This window comes from Setaria italica, chromosome V (assembly GCF_000263155.2).
Source record: "Setaria italica strain Yugu1 chromosome V, Setaria_italica_v2.0, whole genome shotgun sequence".
In the NCBI taxonomy this organism is placed as follows: domain Eukaryota; kingdom Viridiplantae; phylum Streptophyta; class Magnoliopsida; order Poales; family Poaceae; genus Setaria; species Setaria italica.
The window spans coordinates 36,640,471-36,657,567 of NC_028454.1; the positions used below are offsets into that span (position 1 = coordinate 36,640,471).

Genomic DNA, 17,097 nt, shown 5'->3' on the forward strand with positions numbered 1-17,097 from the left:
AATTTTTCCATGTTCAGCAAATGTTTGCCGTATCATCATGGACTAATTAGGATTAATAGACTCGTCTCGCTACTTAGCCTCTACTTATGTAATGGATTTTGTAAATAGTCTACGTTTAATACTCCTAATTAGTATCTAAACATTGATGTGACATTTGCTTAAAAATAAGCAAATGGAACCAAACCAGACCTTACATAGCCATGAAGCAGCCGCACAATGTCCGACGGTACATGTGCACTTTGTATGGCCGTATTGAAGTATTACTATTTGCTAAACATAGAATTTTGAATTTTCTAGAAATAAGTTTTTACTTAAGCTGGAAGGCAGTTGGAGGAAACAAATAAGGTTTTCTAAATAATAAACTAAAATTATTTTCAGCAATTTAGTTTTCATAAAACTTTAGATGAGACAACTCCTAAAGAAGTGCTAACAACTAGAATATATCTCGTCTATTAAAATTTTGTTCTGTATCAATTCATATAATTACTGACAAAAACATCACAATTCATGAATAAACATAAACCTTAACTAACACCAAGTTGTAACAATGGAATACTATAATTAATAAAATGCCAACGCTATTATTATAAATAACGATTAGTACTAGTAAAATGAATTTCAAGTAAAAGATACAATTTTGTAAAATTTTTAAATAACAATTACTCTGATTCAGATCATTTGATTTTTCTAAATATTTAATTTTTAAAAATCTATATATCCAGATATAAGTGTATATCTAAGTGTACAAGAAAAATCTATAAATAAAAAAATCAAAACGATTTAGAGCAACTCCAAGAGTATCCTAAAAAATTCTTCCCCAAAACTATGTATTGGGGGTTCTCCCAAAAAAAATTTCCCCCAAAAACATATCAGTCCACAGCAGATCGCTAATAAATAGCCCCCAATATTTCAAACACAGGCCACGTCATCGTATTGGGCCCATCGGAAGGGACACGCGGGCGTGCGGGGATCAGGATTGGGGGAGGAACGCCAATGCTAAAATATACATGGTGGTAGGCTATTTTTTAGCGTCGCTAAAAAATTGGGGAAGGTTTAGGTGGATTGTTGGAGTTCATTTTTTCTCTCTTTTTTCCTAAAAGAAGTATTGGGGGTAAGATTAGCAGCCTCTTGGAGTTGCTCTTATAATTGGACGGAGTCAATTTCAGCTGAATTCTTCACTGGTCTTTGAGACTTCCGATTCCTAAAACCCCCTTCGCTAGACGCCTAGCGCATCGCTCGCCCAAATCCCGCTCGGAGCTGTCACCCGCCCCCAAAACCCTAGGCCGTGCTCGGCCGGCGACGAGGATGCCCGGCATGCCGACGGATGGCGGCGGCGCTATCGTCCCATTTAGAGGGGAGCCTGGCCAAGGGGCGCCGTCGCCGCCACCCCTGCGGCCAATCCGCCACGGCGTGGCCCCACCCATCTTCCGCGTCTACATCAACTGGTCCAGCGGCAACCTTCTGCAGGTCGCGTGCCTCCGCCCGCCTAACTCGGAGGGCTGCGGCGGCGTGGAGGTCGCTGGGAGTGTGGTGGAGGTGAACCTCGGCTCCGGCGGCAATGGTGGCGCCGAGGTCGAGGAGGAAATCGACGAGGCAGAGATGCGCCGGATAGAGTACGGGTCGGTGCCGGCCTTCGCGCTGCTGCAGAGCAGGAAGAACGCCCTCGCAGATGCTGCCGCTATGTCGCGCATGTCCTCAGTCCCTGATTACGCAGAATGGTGAGCTTTACTTCGAGGCTGTATACAGTATACACTGTTAACGATTAATTTGGTTACCAGTTCTAATAGACTAACAGTTACCTCCTCACGGTTCAAAAGTAACTGTTCAAGCTATTGGCTTAATGCCCACATGATCCTTTTGCAGAAATTTGTTATGTAACAATGCTATAAGAAACTTTTGACTTTACCATCATGTGTTGCAGTTGTAGTGTTTCTGACAGCTATGTAACTCTTAAGAGTTCAGATATCCTAAGTATTGTGGATTGTAGAATCTTTAAGTTGTAACTTTGTACATTCACACTGATGCATGAGTCTGTACCAGTGAAAATATGGTTGAAACTTCTTTTGGCAAAGGGGAACCACAGGAGTTGTTTCCTTTGCTGGTTAGCTAAGGCGTGCTATATTGTAGTTGTGCTTCCAATTTGATTTCAATGGTGTTTCATTAGGTGGCAATATGTGCTCGAATACAGCAAAACCATCGGCAATCTCCTTGGGAACCCGGATTCTCCACCTGCTTTCATGATCGAGGACCCCAAGACAATTCTTAAGGTGTCCATCTCTATATGCTATGCTTATACTTTACTTATGACATGGTAACACCTATTTTTGCAAGACATTGTTCAATTTCAAATGTTCACCCTTCCCTAAAATGTAATTCATACACTTTAAAGGTTAGGGAGAAGCCCACAAGTTTGAGGGCTGCCTGGGAGTTGTTGGAGATATTCTATGTTGATAAACAGTTGCAAAGCTGGCTTCCTGAGCGTCTTGTTGATTGGTTAGCCGTAATGCTCTTCCCTAAACCATTTCCTTGTTCCACTTGCAACAACGCTTCAGTCTAACATTGCCCAGGGATGACTCCTGCATTATACTTCCTGTGACTTTAGGATTTTGACAGCCTCTTGTCAGCGACAGAGAGCACGGTGTATTCTAAACTCAGCAATTTCCAGAAAAAGCTCATCAATTTGCAGGTTGGTTTCAATATGAGTAGTGTCTTGGCATCTTCCAATTACGTGGTTTGCAGATTTTTTATACAGATTCCTAGTATCTTGTATTCATATGACTAGCCCAGCTTCTGATTGATGCTCTATTTATACTTTGTACTACTATTCATCTGTATTACTTTCAGTCCTTGTTGTCCCGTTGATGAGGTCAAGTGATTAACGTGAGATCATTTATAGATTGTTGAAGACGATCCTGATTACTGGAATGGTTTGTCAGCAGCACTTTCGGTTGGATGGCTTGACATCGTGGTATGTCTGTGTTCTTCTGCATTTTCTGCTAGGTTGGTGATTTTGTTAGATGCCAACCATGTTAAGATGTTTCTCATGTAGGTGAATATGCTACGGTTTCATGGATCATACCAATTGGATCAGATGGATAACCGTGAGGTAATTCCATTGCTGTTGCTGGTTTGTTTGAGGTTATTTTTATTTCCTCTTTTAATAGTTTATCTTTCGAATAAAATACGTAAGATCTACTTAGGGTTCCAGTTCCAGATATTTGATTATTTTGTGTCTGTAGAATTTGTTGTTTTTAATTACTCTAACATGAACCTTGAGATTCTGTCCAGCTGTAGAATAATAGAAACATGTGAATTACTTATATTTTGCTCCATGTCATTTTACTGTTTAGGTTGAAGTGGTTAGCCTGTTGCAACAAATACAATTAACTTAAGTGATGCTGTGTAATGAATGATTTCTGAGATTTCAAGCCAATTCAGTTTGGTTGAAACAGGAGCATATAAGTAGTAATAGTAACTCTGCTGGGATCTTTTTCTTGCATGGCTGTTGTGAAGAACTGAAAATGAAAGTGGAAATACTGGATGGATCTGTTTGAACTTTAGGTGGCAACCTGTAATATGAGGATTTGGATTGCTCTGGTTTGTTCCGCTATTGTGAAGATAAGGTGGAAATACTGGATGAATCTGTTTGGACTTACATTTAGGTCGTGACTTGTAATATGAAGATTTGAATTGCTTTGGTCTATTTTGGATTTGATTCTCTCTCTCTCTCACTCTCTCTCCTGCTTGAACTCATTTATTTTGCAAGTAAGATTTCCATGAAAATGTAACTGTGCTATGTTTTTAATGTATTCTTTAGCTGTATGTTCTTTAGTTTTCTTACTCATATTTGGGGCATTGTATTTCCTTCAGGAGTTATTTTGAGGCTATAGTAGTAAATGTATTCCTTTTAGCTTTGGCCATATGTCACGATGTTATGTTGCTGCCTTGCTGGTTGATTTTATGTAAACCTGGTTTTCCTAAAATCATTAGTTTCTTTTTCCTTTGGTTACAGACAGAAAATGGATTAGTCGAGGCTGTTGCTGTTCTTGTATCAACGATGCCACGCTTGAGACCAAATTTACCAACTGGTAAATTAGGCCAGTGCTGCAAAACAAGACCGGATTTTGTCAAGGTTTGTCTGATAAAATGATGTCATCTCTTCTAGCAATGCATCCCTTTAAATTTGGAAATAGCGTATTTGCAGTAATTTTGCACCACTAAAAAAAATCTCGATCACAGGGTGAGGCGTCCCCTTGATTTTCTCTTAAGACTTAAGAGAGGATAGTAGTGAACACTTTAGGGAGGTGTTCACACGATCTACAAGCACCCGGGTTCAAGCCTGGGTGGGCGGCCTCTCATTAGGAAGCTGTACCAACTGAGCTATTGCTTGGTTCTCAATTCTATACCATTAGCACAAACACTTTTTTTCATATCAATATATCATTGGAAAAATCCTTACAAAAATTGATTAGTCTGTCTTGCTCTGTTAGCTTTGAACTGCATGCTAGAATCTAGTTTTCCCACAGCTATGCCTTTGTATGATTGCCATGATGACTGCAGGCGGTGTGCACGGCTGCAAATTAAAGTCATAGGGTACACTTTGATTTAACCATCTGATCGTTCCTTGTTGGACATGATGTGACTGCTATGCAGCACTATCTATCTACCTTTTGAGATTGTTCTTAGATCAGTGAATAAACTAAAAAGAGACCTTTCTTGCTCTTTGAAAATAAAAAAGTGAAAGATGCACAATTGTTCTTTTAGAAAAATAGAATATGGAGCCTAAATGCTCCAAATAGCATGCCTTTCATCTGCCTTTGCTTTGTGCATATTTGCAAGTCCTTTTTGTTTATATTTGTGAGGCTTCTGATCAAGTCAGTGGAAAGCTTTTTCTAAGGTATCTGTATTTACAGGCATGGGAAAAGTGGCGAGGTCAAGTGACTAAACTGGAGTGCAGTGCATTTTGGATCCAGTGTGGTCACCAAAAAACCCGTGATGGTTTGAAGAATTTGCTTCATATTATGATGGGGAACATAAAGGAACTCACTGCTTCTACCTCCCATTGGCTGGAGCTGTTTGCTTCTCATTTTCTTTACATAAGACCATTTACAGTGGTTAGTGCATTTGCCCTTGTATTGTAGCAGTAGAGCTTTGTGGTTCCTCTGCTGATTGAGTTATTCATTGCTGATGTAATTGCATTGCTTAATGCCCATTGCTCAATCATAGATCTGTCATGGGTCTTTTCACCCTAATATCGAAAGGGCTTTAAATGTTTTCCCTGAAAGAAATTCCATTTCAGAATATTTTATAAAAGCACCTGCTTGCCTCCGCGATCATTTATTTAATCTCCTTGATTTTTAGACGTGGACTGTGTCCTGGACCCCTATTTGAGTCCAGATGTGGATTGTAACCATCTTCTCTAAATCAGTGGCCAAACAAATTGCTATTAATTTCGAGCTGCACTGCATAGTGATGTGTTTAAGGACCTGTTTTCTGGCAATGAATTCTCTAAGAGTCTTTGTCCTATTTATTTTTTTCCATGCAAATTTTTACCTTTTGTTATATAGTTTATTAGGTTATACTTATACCCTCATTTAAGGTCTTTTGAAGGAAGTATGCTTTTGAAAAGTTCACATAACTTCATGTTGTATTAAAATCTGCATTTTGTCAGGGCTTTGAAGGGATGCACCATTTAGCACAAAAGTGCATACAGCTTAAGCCGTCCTCTAGCACTACTGGATTAACAGGCCTCGTTATTGGCGTCCTTTCAGAAAATCCAGAGGTTGGAGCATAATGTGATCCTCTATACTCCTTAGGTCCTTTGACTTTTACATTATCCTTTCTTGGGGTAACATCTTCTTTTCCATGATTAGGTTGTGCTGGCAGAATGCACTAAACATTTTGGTCCTTGGTAAGATGGACAATGCTAAGTTATTAATCTCTATTCAACATCAAAACACCATCATAATGATTTGGGCATTTGTTACTGTAGGTTGGTCACACATGCTATGGAACTGCTGACAGCTGATAATGACTATGCGGATACTATGTTGCATGAAGAGCGGCCTAACTTAGGCGGTATAAGCATAGAGGAACTGCACCGGCTAGTCTATGCTCAAGTTTTGTGCTCTCATTCTTTAACTTGGCAGGTTAGTTATGTAACATACTCCCTCCATTCCTGTTTATAAGGCGCACATGCATATCAAGATTCAAAGTTTACCATCTTTGACCAATAATTTAGCCAATATCTTTTTATTTTTGTAATGTAAACTTGAAATGGTTGGATTTGTAATCAAATGTACTCTCTAATGATTATAAGTTTATGACCATAAACAATATAATATAAGATAAATGAATGGTCAAAGTGTAATTTGGGAGACCGTGTCATGTCATATCATGCCTTATAAACAAAAACGGAGGGAGTAGTAACATTAGTGCACCAACTAACTAGATTAGTTTTATGTATCAGTATTATTGTTAGGCATTAGGCATTATGCTATTATCCATATATTTTTGGAACTAGCAACTGCATGGATTGCATCCTATGCATTATTTAACTGGGATATTTCCTTTTTACCTCTCATTTCGGTCCTTGATTCCTCTAGCCCCTTTTAGTTTCCCTTTTGCCACTAGGCTGGCTTACTGAAGCATGGGCCCATCCATGTTAGATAGGAAGCAGATCCTAATAAAGTGGTCAATAGGAACTATTTTATTGTACGTGTTTTTTTGCTGAATATTCAGATGTGCAGCTTTGATTTGCTACATCATTTGTTTTAGTTTTCTTAAATGATATAAACTCATGAACTTTTGTTGTTGTTTGTTGATGATAGCAAAAATGTCTCCTTTTGACTACATTTGTTTGGCTCTTACTTGTTTGGTTCTCAGATTGCGCCGACTTATCTGTCTTCATGTCTAAACCAAGGCCTAGGGCTCTTGGAGATTCTACTTCTCAAGCAACCCATACAAGATAATCGCCTAGTACTCAAGGTACCATGTAATGTAATTCTATACTTCTTTGCAGTGTCTTAAATCTAATTATTTTTAATCTAATACTGATTTCTGTGAACAGACTTTGGAAATCTGCCGTTTGTATGAACTGGACAATATTAGTACAAACATAATGAAGGTAATGTGGTTTCTAATGTTTACACAACTTGTTATTATAAAAAATTTGAACATGGCTTGTGGTTTGGATGTTGCTTATTTTCTGTCCAACTCTTCAAACTTTTGCAGGTAGCTTGCATTTTCTATTGTTCTCAAATCTCAATTGAACTCAATGTTAGCTTAACCTAAGAATTCTTATCTAATTAAATTTGGCTTTCTTTTAGGTTGCTGGCATTTATCATTGGAAACATGGGCGAAAAGGAGTTGGTGTATACTGGTTCCAGCAAGCTCATGATAAAGTTCGTCTTGACAGAATTGCTCAACAGTTATTTGAACACATTGGGAAGTCAGTCGCAGATGATAGTTTTAAGGTATAAATCTTTGCTTCTTTCTGAACTCCTTGGCTATAACCTGCAGCTTGTTCTCTGTGCAATACAACCTTAAAGGAATCCCCTTCAGCTAGTTGTTTTAGCATATAACTCATAACAATTTTGCATGGTCAGCAATGGGAAGGGCTGCTCGAGCTACTTGGTTCTGATATTGGTAGTGCGGGTGGTCTCGAGTTCCTTCACAGGTACTTCTTTCTTTGCACATCAAATTTGTCTCTCTACATGACAATGTTGATTATTGAATGCCAACTTAAAATATGATTGTGCAAAGGTACCGTGATTTCAAGAGGTCTCTGCACCAAGCCTTAGATGGAAGGTCCGGTGAGGCTGCTCGGCAAACTGTAGATTTTCTTATACAGGTGAATTTCTTACATTTCAGCTGTGTTTTTTAAATCACATTGACACTTCAGGCCCCATATCTCATTAGACATGAGAAAAAGGGGGTTCCTGCAATTCAATTTGAAGCTGCCAGCAGAGGATTGTAAATAACTTGCACCTTAGAGGATGCCAATACTCTGTTGCCTCCGCTCTCCTGACCACATAGATGCGTTTTGCTTGTAGCTTATGAGGAACCCATCCACCCCGCAACGTTTTTGGCTACCCCTTCTACACGATTCGGTAAGTAATTATTTCTGTGTTTGTTTAGGATGCCAGCAATCAGTTGTCTCCACTTGCCAGACTGCAGAAATCAATTTTATTCTTTTTCTGTGTCACCACTATGTCCAGATGGAGCTACTTAATTGCAAACCCAGCCCTCTAATGAATGTTGCTGAGACAAACTTGTTGCTCAACAAGCTGCAAGAGCTGTCACTCGCCAAGCTGCGCCCTGATTTTTCGAACAATCACCTACCAAGCCATGCGTTGGGCTCCGTGAGATTGGCTCTGGCATCGAATTTGGCACGTGCCATTCTTGAAGACCCTTGACTCAAGCACAGTTCAGCGCAGGTTTTGTTGGTGGATTGTCATCATGTTCCTTGCTGCCACCTGGCAGTTCAAACTCTCAGACTTGAGAAAAGATTGATCTTGGGTCAGGTCTAGACGAGCAGTTGTGTTATACATGTATCGTACATTGTACTTTAGCTTAGTGTGCGCGAATCTGTGGGTGGATGTTAATCGATGTATTTTGAAGGTAAAAAAGTAATGGCATGTTGTTGCTTGAAAATACTTTCTTCTGTGGAATTTACTTTGTGAAAAAGAGGAGAAAATAATCTGGTCAGTCAATTGCTCTTCTGTTTGGAAGCACTTCATTCAGCTGTTTTCGTCAGTGCCCCTTTTCTGAACGATGACTTCACTGCACCTGCAATACAGCCAACGGGGACGGGCGTCATCTAGTAATTTTGTAGACTTCACTTGTATGGAACGATGTAACTGGCGTTCTGGGTTCATATGGGTGCTCCTGTTCTGCGCCCGTAATCTATTCGTGTGCAAGAACCTGATGCGTGCTCCTGATTCGTCTGGGTTGCCTACCTCAATTCAGGTTAGATCCTGGATAGGAGCCGAACAGTAGTTCATGAATAAGTGATTTTTCGCTGATTCTGTGAAGTGATTCTCTGAAATGAACTAGTAGCTGAAAAAAAAGTAGCTTCTCCTTATTTTCTGCTGATTATGTGAAGCGATTCTCTGCTGACTCTATAAAATGATTCACCATCCTAATTTTAAAAGTTTCACAGAATCAATTCTTTCAGAAAAATCAACCCCGTAGAGTATCAAAATCATTCATATGAGTGTCGTTGAGTACCATCCTCGTGCCATGTCCATTTGGACTGTCTTAAGTGGCCTCTTTGTTTTTAAATCAAATTTAAGGAACTTCAAACCACAGTAAAAGTTGGAGGAACTCGGTTGTGGGTGATGAAACTGATGATGATGACTGATGACTCATGCTTTTTCTTTGAAAAGATCCAGGGGATTTTTCTGACAAATACTCCTACTAATCAGGGTCCAAACACGAAAAGTCCAATAAACCTCCTCTTCCCTGCTTTGCCTTTCTTCCTCCCCCCAAATATTCTGTTTCTCAGCAGCAATGCCGGAGCCTCAATCCTCTACGGCGGCGAGCGGGGGCGGAGGTCGCCTCCGCGACGCCTTCGGCGAAGTGCTGTGCACCTTCACCCTCCTCCTCATCGGCGTCCTCGCCTTCTCGATCCGCCTCTTCTCCGTAAGATCGGCCCGAACCGCAACATTTAGATCCTATCGGGAATTCGATAAGGGTTTTGCCAGACCCCTTGCCCTCTCAGTCTCACCTGTGCGTTGATGTGCCGCAGGTGATCAAGTATGAGAGCGTCATCCACGAGTTCGATCCCTACTTCAACTACCGCGTCACTCAGGTTAGTTTCGGCGGCGCTACTGCGTTTGTTCACACTCGCACTTCACAGTTTGTTATGGAGCTCGCTCAGGGCGCAATGTTGCTGTTACTGGTCCCTTCAACGAGTTATGGTGTTGGGGACTTCGAAGTTTTGGAAATTGTGGGTTGTAGGATAGTTGATAGATAAACCGCTTCGCTTTGATCTAAGGTGGCATGTGGATGCATTGAATGATCAGAACATAGGGAAGAATAGATGGCTGGGATGTTTCTTCCGATTTGCAATTGTTGTTTGGATGTGTGCAAGTGTGTATTAATGTTTCAAAATCAGTTGTGCCACTTATAATTTTTATTTTTTTGTATTCCACTCCTTGTTTCAGTTTTTGTCAAAGAATGGAATATATGAATTCTGGAACTGGTTTGATGACCGAACATGGTACGATTTCGAACACTTGAATCTATCTTTGTTTTTAAGTTATCTGTATGCTCACTATTACTTGCATTTAGGTATCCTCTTGGGCGTGTAATTGGCGGCACTGTCTATCCTGGTTTGACACTAACTGCTGGCACAATATGGTGGTATGCAAATGTTGCCCTGAGAATGCATGCTATTAGAGGAAGAGGCAATTCCTTATTTGACACTAGAAGATGAGTTAATTCCTTTCTTAACCCTGAAAAAATTTTCCTTCCTAATATGACACCGACTTCTAACTTTCATTCCTTATTTGATATTTCCGTCACTTGTGTTAGTTAAGTCAGGTGAAACGATTTCCAAATCGCCTTCAAAAATCATGAAACTTTTTGTAGTGATACAACAAATGAATATGAACCCATATTTATTAAAAGGAAACTTATACCTTTACGGTTTTAAAATTAAAATTCACCAACTTAGGCTACCTTTATAAGTTATATGAATTTTTATGGCACTAAACACTTTTAAAATTTATAAAAAAATAAATAATATTTATCACATCAGATGCTGGAACTTATTAAATTATTTCCAAGAAAAACTTACATAGAGAATTATGAAGAAACGTAAATTTGGGAAAATTTTAAAGAACCTTGTAATTCTCTATGTAACTTATGATAGAAAATAATTTTGTAAATGACTAGAGGAATATTAGCTGTTTTCAATAATTTTTGGAAAGTATTTTGGTACCATAAAAATTCAAATATGCTTCAAAAGTAGTTAAATTTGGTGAATTTTAATTTTAAAATGGCAAAGGTACACGAGCGTTTTTAATCAATATGGACTCATCTTCATTTGTTCTATAATCAAAAAAAGTTTCATGAATTTTGGAGGTGATTTGATGGTTGTTTTGTTCGAATTATGTGACAAAAATGATGAAAATGTCAAATAAGGAATAGAAAATAGAGCTCAATGTCATATAAGGAACGGGACATTTTTTAGTGTCAAAAAAGGAATTTAATCATCTTCTAGTGTCAAAGAAGGAATTTTCTCGGAATCATTGGATACATTTATACTCCTGTTAGCATGAATCAATTTTGGTTGTTATAGGTTGCTAAACTCCCTTAACATCCCATTGTCGGTGGAGACTGCTTGCGTCTTCACTGCTCCAATCTTCTCAGCCAATGCTTCCTGGGCAACTTACCTTTTAACCAAGGTTATTTTCTTAGTCTTCTAACCAAGGTTGTTTTCTTAGTATTTAAAATCCATGCTCTTACACTGGATTACTGAAGTGCTTTAGTAATCACACTATTTTCTCTCCAGGAAGCAAAGGGCTCTGGGGCTGGTTTAATGGCAGCAGCTATCCTAGCTGTGGTAACTGTTAAATTAACAATGTATTTTGTCTGTGATAAATACTAGATCCTTGATATCTTTACTTGATTTTTATAATTATTCTGCTCTCTTTTGTGGGTGCACCAAGAATGAGTCAATTAGATAAAGATATGTTAGCTTTGTTGATGTTGTCTGAATCTTTGAGTGTAACAGCGGAAGTGTTGATGCTTTATTATAATTATTATTTTTCAACCATTCTGGTCTGAACAACCCATTTTCATTTCAAGTCCTTGTTTGCTTATTCTCAATATCGTCTGAGATAAATGTTCTGTGGCTATATTGGAGTTTCACTAAAGAAAAAAGAGCTGTACGGAGTCATTTCTGAGCTTGTATGTCCGAAACTTTCAAAGGGCCCTTTGGTCTTTGATTTTTCTCATTCATCCAAAGTAGCATTGCCTATCACTGACAAGTAGATCTGTTCCTGGCATGAGAAAGGCATGCAAAGTGGTGAAATGAGAAGCTCACTTCTGAGCTTCATTCATTGATTATTGCTGAAAACCTGTTGTTGAGAATCATGTCATGAATTGGTATCCTTTTCTTTGTGCGGGATTATTGTTTCACTCTCATTTAATTATGATGTTTAGGATCAGCCTTTTTCATACGATTTTCACCCCTTTTAGATGTTTAACAGTATGCTCTTGGCCTTTAAATATCACTCAATAAATAACCTAATTATCACTCCTCACCAATATGCAGGTCCCATCATACATCTCAAGATCTGTTGCTGGCAGCTATGATAATGAAGCTGTAGCTATATTTGCTTTAATATTCACGTTTTACCTATACGTAAAGGTGAGCTGTCCAAAAGTTTTGCCTTCTGTTCCTTTCTTCTTTCTTTCTTTCTGAAATTATCTCTTTGTTACTTAACATGGTTTGAAATGATTTTGCAGACACTAAACACCGGATCACTCTTTTATGCGACACTTAATGCTCTCTCATACTTCTACATGGTAAGATTGCTATTTTTTATGTTTATAGTAACTACTATATATCATGTATCCAAATTATGCTACTGTATTTTCCTTTTCAGGTCTGTTCTTGGGGAGGCTACACGTTCATCATCAATCTTATCCCAATCCATGTTCTCTTGTGTATTGTGACTGGTCGTTACTCTTCACGACTTTATATTGCTTTTGCTCCCCTTGTAAGTCAGTGCCATTCCAAATCTTTATATTCAAATGAGTAGAAGAATTTTCATAACTGTAAACACCTTGCAGGTTGTGCTTGGCACACTTCTGGCAGCATTGGTACCTGTTGTTGGTTTTAATGCAGTAATGACATCAGAGCACTTTGCATCATTTCTGGTATGTCCACTGTGTGTGTACCCGCACATGCTCCTTTGTTTCCTAATTCCCCCAATTCACTAAAATCTTGGCTGCAAGCTAATGCCCCTCCCCCCGTCCTTTGTTGTTATTTTGAATGCAGGTCTTTATAATCCTCCATGTGGTCGCTCTGGTTTATTACATAAAAGGACTTTTAACTCCTCGGCTCTTCAAAGTGGCCATGACATTTGTTATAACAGTTGGTTTGTAAGTTTTTGACATTGGAACTAGTTGAAATGCATAATAAATCTATACCCCTTAATGGTTCATAATTTTGAGCAAATAATTAACTGTTCTTCAGAAGTCAAAAAAATGAAGCAGCTGTTCATGATGTAGTTCGCTGAATTGCTAAATATCTACTTGACACATCTAACAGCAAGAATCCTGCAGGGCTGTTTGTTTTGCTGTTGCAGCAATTCTCATTGCATTGGTGGCATCTAGCCCAACAAAAGGTTGGAGTGGTCGCAGCTTGAGTCTGCTTGACCCGTAAGTTCTCATCAACATGTAATTGATAGTTGAATTGTTGAGCTCTCTTTTTTCTGTTGCAAAGTAAGATATCAGGTTTGGTCTCTTGGAGCACATAACTATTAAATTGATTGTTTAAGTTGCTGGGAGGATTTCTATACCTTTTAGTTTAAGATGTCCCCTTTTGTACATAAAGGGCAATGATGTTTACATGCGCGTATGTTTGTGACAACTTGATTTTTCTGTGCGATCAGCTTTGAACATAATCTCCTGTCATAATGATGTAGCCAAATCAATGCGTGGCTTGGTCTAAGTAGCTTATTTTATTTGCAGTAGACTGAAAAATATAGTTAAATCTGATACTATAAGAGAGTATATTTATTGTCAAATTGAAGTCTTAGCTTGAGATTGAAAACCTGGAAATGGGAGCACGCTGTGTTGATTATCCTGAAAATTATGCTTGCCTCTGTCTTTGTCTCTACTGAATTGGACTTAAACTGTAATTTCCTTGTGGACCTCTCTTGTGTGTTTTGTTTTCCTTCTCAGCTATTGAACCTGCCATCAACTTTCATTTTACAATCAATGTGCATTTCTTCCTTTTCTGTATAAGTTGACACCTTGACTGTTTGCTCTTTATTTTTTATTTTTTCCTCCTGACAGAACCTATGCAAGCAAGTATATCCCTATTATCGCTAGTGTGAGCGAACACCAACCACCAACCTGGCCTTCTTATTTTATGGATATCAATGTGCTGGCCTTCTTAGTTCCTGCTGGGATCATAGTAAGTATTCCATTTCTAGTTGAATAGGTAGTTTAGTTTTACCATGGTTTTGACTTTTGACTGATATGTGTCAACTCAATTTGCAGTCATGCTTCTTACCATTATCTGATGCAAGCTCATTTTTGGTCCTGTACTTGGTAACCTCTGTGTATTTCTCTGGAGTAATGGTAAGCCTTTAGTATGAACTTTTGCAACCTGCAGTGCTGGGCTGGTTAATTTGTGATCCTGATGCTACTGCAATGTTAGGTCCGGCTTATGCTTGTCCTTGCTCCCGCTGCATGCATTTTGTCTGGGATTGCTCTATCTGAAGCTTTTGGTGTCCTTACAAGATCGATGAAATTTCAGCGTCCGACATCAAATGATGGCTCTTCTACAGTATGATTGTTTTCTTCATATTTTTTTTCCCTATCCGTTATGTTGAATTGTTCACTTACACATGAGGTTCTGTCAAATTCAAGGCAGGGGATGGTAGTTCTAACACTCCTGCCGACTCAGAAGCTGTTTCAAAGGAAAAGCCAGCCAAGAAAAACCGGAAGAAAGGCAAAGACTCAGAGGGAAGTTCTCCTGTTGATCCTAGAACGGAAGAAAAACTTTTAGTGCTGCCTTGTGGACCATCTGCCGTGGGTATAATGTTGCTGATCATACTTTCTGGGTTTTATGTGGTAAGGGAACTTTTCCTTCTGGAAATAACACTCTCATTAGATTAGATTAGGACTGCTAGTAAATGATGCCATGTTTTGCAGGTCCACTGTGTGTGGGCTGCTGCAGAAGCATACTCAGCACCCTCAATTGTGCTGACATCTCGTTCACATGATGGGTTGCATGTTTTTGATGATTTCCGTGAAGCTTATGGATGGCTGCGCCATAACACAGACGTAGATGATAAGGTACACCTTCTTGCTTCTTATTATTACACTAACTGTGTTTATTCTGACAGCAAGATGGAGTTGATTGTGCAGGTTGCATCTTGGTGGGACTATGGTTATCAGACAACTGCAATGGCCAACAGAACCGTTATTGTAGACAATAATACATGGAATAACACACACATAGCAACAGTTGGGACAGCAATGGCATCCCCAGAAAAAGCAGCATGGGAGATCTTAAATTCCTTAGATGTCAAATATGTGCTTGTCGTCTTTGGAGGTTGATTCATTTTTGTCTTCTAGAAACAAACAATTGCCTTAAATAAGTTCTGCCGTACTCCCTAACACCTGATGATTCTTTTCAGGGCTTATTGGCTACCCAAGTGATGATATTAATAAGTTCCTCTGGATGGTTCGAATAGGAGGTGGTGTATTCCCTCACATAAAGGAAGCAGATTACCTTGTAAGCTGCGGGTTTGTCTTTTGTAATTCCTCTCAAATATCTTCCAATTGTCCTGTGCTAGACTTTTTTCTTGGGTGGGTGGGGGCTCTGTCAAATATTTGATGGTTCACATTGTTTGTTGTGTATTTGTGTCATATTTCCATAGAGGGATGGCAACTACCGTGTTGATGCTCATGGCACCCCAACGATGCTGAATTCCCTTATGTACAAGCTTTGCTATTACAGGTCGGCGACACGTAGAACTTATTATACTGGGCTAAATTGATACATTTGGGAATAATGTTTAACCTTTGTTTTCCTTTGCGCACAGATTTGCTGACACTGATGGTAAGGGCTTTGATAGAGTGAGAAGATATGAAATAGGAAAGAAGCACTTTAAGCTGACCCATTTCGAGGAGGTGGAGTGCTTTTTCTCGTTTCTCCAATTTGGATGTGACAATTCCGCTATTGCTTTAATTCATTTTGTCGTGTTTACATGCTGCTGAATGCAGGTTTTCACAACCCACCATTGGATGGTTCGGATTTACAAACTGAAACCTCAAAAGAACAGAGTCAGAGGGAAACTGAAACTAAAATCTGTAAGTCAGACAGCAAAAATTGCTTGGATTTAAGCATATTGAAAGTTCTGCATTTTAAACATCTTTCCACTTCATTTCTTTACCGCAGAGTTCAAAAACAAGTTCTATGCGCAAAACCGGTGGAAAGAAGAGCCCATGGCAATAGAGATCACAAAGGTGGGGTCCTGGGCAGCTGGAGTCAACAGATACAGTCACGGCTTGCTCAAGGTGCCCAAACCCGAGAAAAACTACCAACTCACGAAAAAGGAATTAGACTAGAAATATCAGCATTGGTTTGTTCTTGATTATTGCCATGGAGCATAGTATAGGGATACCCTGTGATTCATAGTTTTTGCCATTCCACCCTTCCGATACATTTCTCCAGGCAGGGGAGATCTGATGAAATTTTTGATATGTTCTGGCTGGAGGCTTTTATCATCGTTTCAAAAAGATGGCGTTTGTTTGTAGGGATCTGACTGAGAGTGCCTGATCATTAGGAATCATGGATTCCAGTTTATATCAAGTTGACATTAGTGACAAGCCTTAGCAAGTTGCTTACTGTTTACAATTTATAGATATTCAATGCAATGCAACATATTGTATAGTGCCTCAGCGTTCTAGTTCCTGGTAGGTTCATCCGTTGATTTCTCGTTTTGGTTTGGATCTAAGAATTATATTTGAATAGATACTATACTTTTAGTTTCTGAGTAAGTTGCAAGTATACCCTTTACGTTTACTTGGATTCTTTTGCTAAATCGCAAAGATCTAGTGCACAGATCTGGTACTTAATATCTCCATTTGTGATTGCCACCTATAGAACGAAGGTTAAGCCAAAAGAATGTGGCAATGTGAGTTTTGCTAAGCATGTTTAGGATCTCCCTGCAATTTGCCAAAATCAAAAGCGAGCAGCATTATAAATTTGTGCACATAACAAAAGGAAATGTTAAAGCTTTACATCTGATTGAACTGAGACTTGTGATTTCAACGATATCGTTGCTCCGGGAGGCCTGGAGCTCCGCGCTGTCGACGGCGGCAGCTATCGCGTCGACGTGA

General features: G+C 39.2%; 2 protein-coding genes across 2 annotated transcripts; both read left to right on the plus strand.

The window, feature by feature from the left end:
- The first annotated feature begins 1,200 nt into the window (after window positions 1-1,200).
- Window positions 1,201-8,723, plus strand: LOC101762730 (nuclear pore complex protein NUP85). The gene is made up of 18 exons (XM_004969871.3): window positions 1,201-1,718; window positions 2,165-2,267; window positions 2,390-2,500; window positions 2,603-2,686; window positions 2,897-2,968; window positions 3,050-3,106; window positions 4,013-4,132; window positions 4,914-5,114; window positions 5,672-5,782; window positions 5,874-5,911; window positions 5,993-6,149; window positions 6,886-6,987; window positions 7,070-7,126; window positions 7,329-7,475; window positions 7,608-7,678; window positions 7,765-7,852; window positions 8,055-8,111; window positions 8,220-8,723. The coding sequence occupies exons 1-18, from the start codon at window positions 1,306-1,308 to the stop codon at window positions 8,415-8,417; spliced, it is 2,187 nt and encodes a 728-aa protein (XP_004969928.1). The 5' UTR covers window positions 1,201-1,305; the 3' UTR covers window positions 8,418-8,723.
- A 734-nt stretch (window positions 8,724-9,457) lies between these two features.
- LOC101763138 (dolichyl-diphosphooligosaccharide--protein glycosyltransferase subunit STT3A) lies at window positions 9,458-16,648 on the plus strand. The gene is made up of 23 exons (XM_004969872.3): window positions 9,458-9,645; window positions 9,752-9,814; window positions 10,170-10,225; window positions 10,297-10,368; window positions 11,309-11,414; window positions 11,522-11,572; window positions 12,287-12,382; window positions 12,481-12,540; window positions 12,621-12,734; window positions 12,808-12,894; window positions 13,016-13,119; window positions 13,303-13,398; window positions 14,038-14,158; window positions 14,245-14,325; window positions 14,405-14,533; window positions 14,617-14,820; window positions 14,902-15,045; window positions 15,118-15,304; window positions 15,390-15,487; window positions 15,633-15,712; window positions 15,798-15,885; window positions 15,979-16,065; window positions 16,154-16,648. Exons 1-23 carry the CDS (start codon window positions 9,514-9,516, stop codon window positions 16,208-16,210), a joined length of 2,313 nt encoding a protein of 770 aa, XP_004969929.1. The 5' UTR covers window positions 9,458-9,513; the 3' UTR covers window positions 16,211-16,648.
- Window positions 16,649-17,097: the final 449 nt, after the last annotated feature.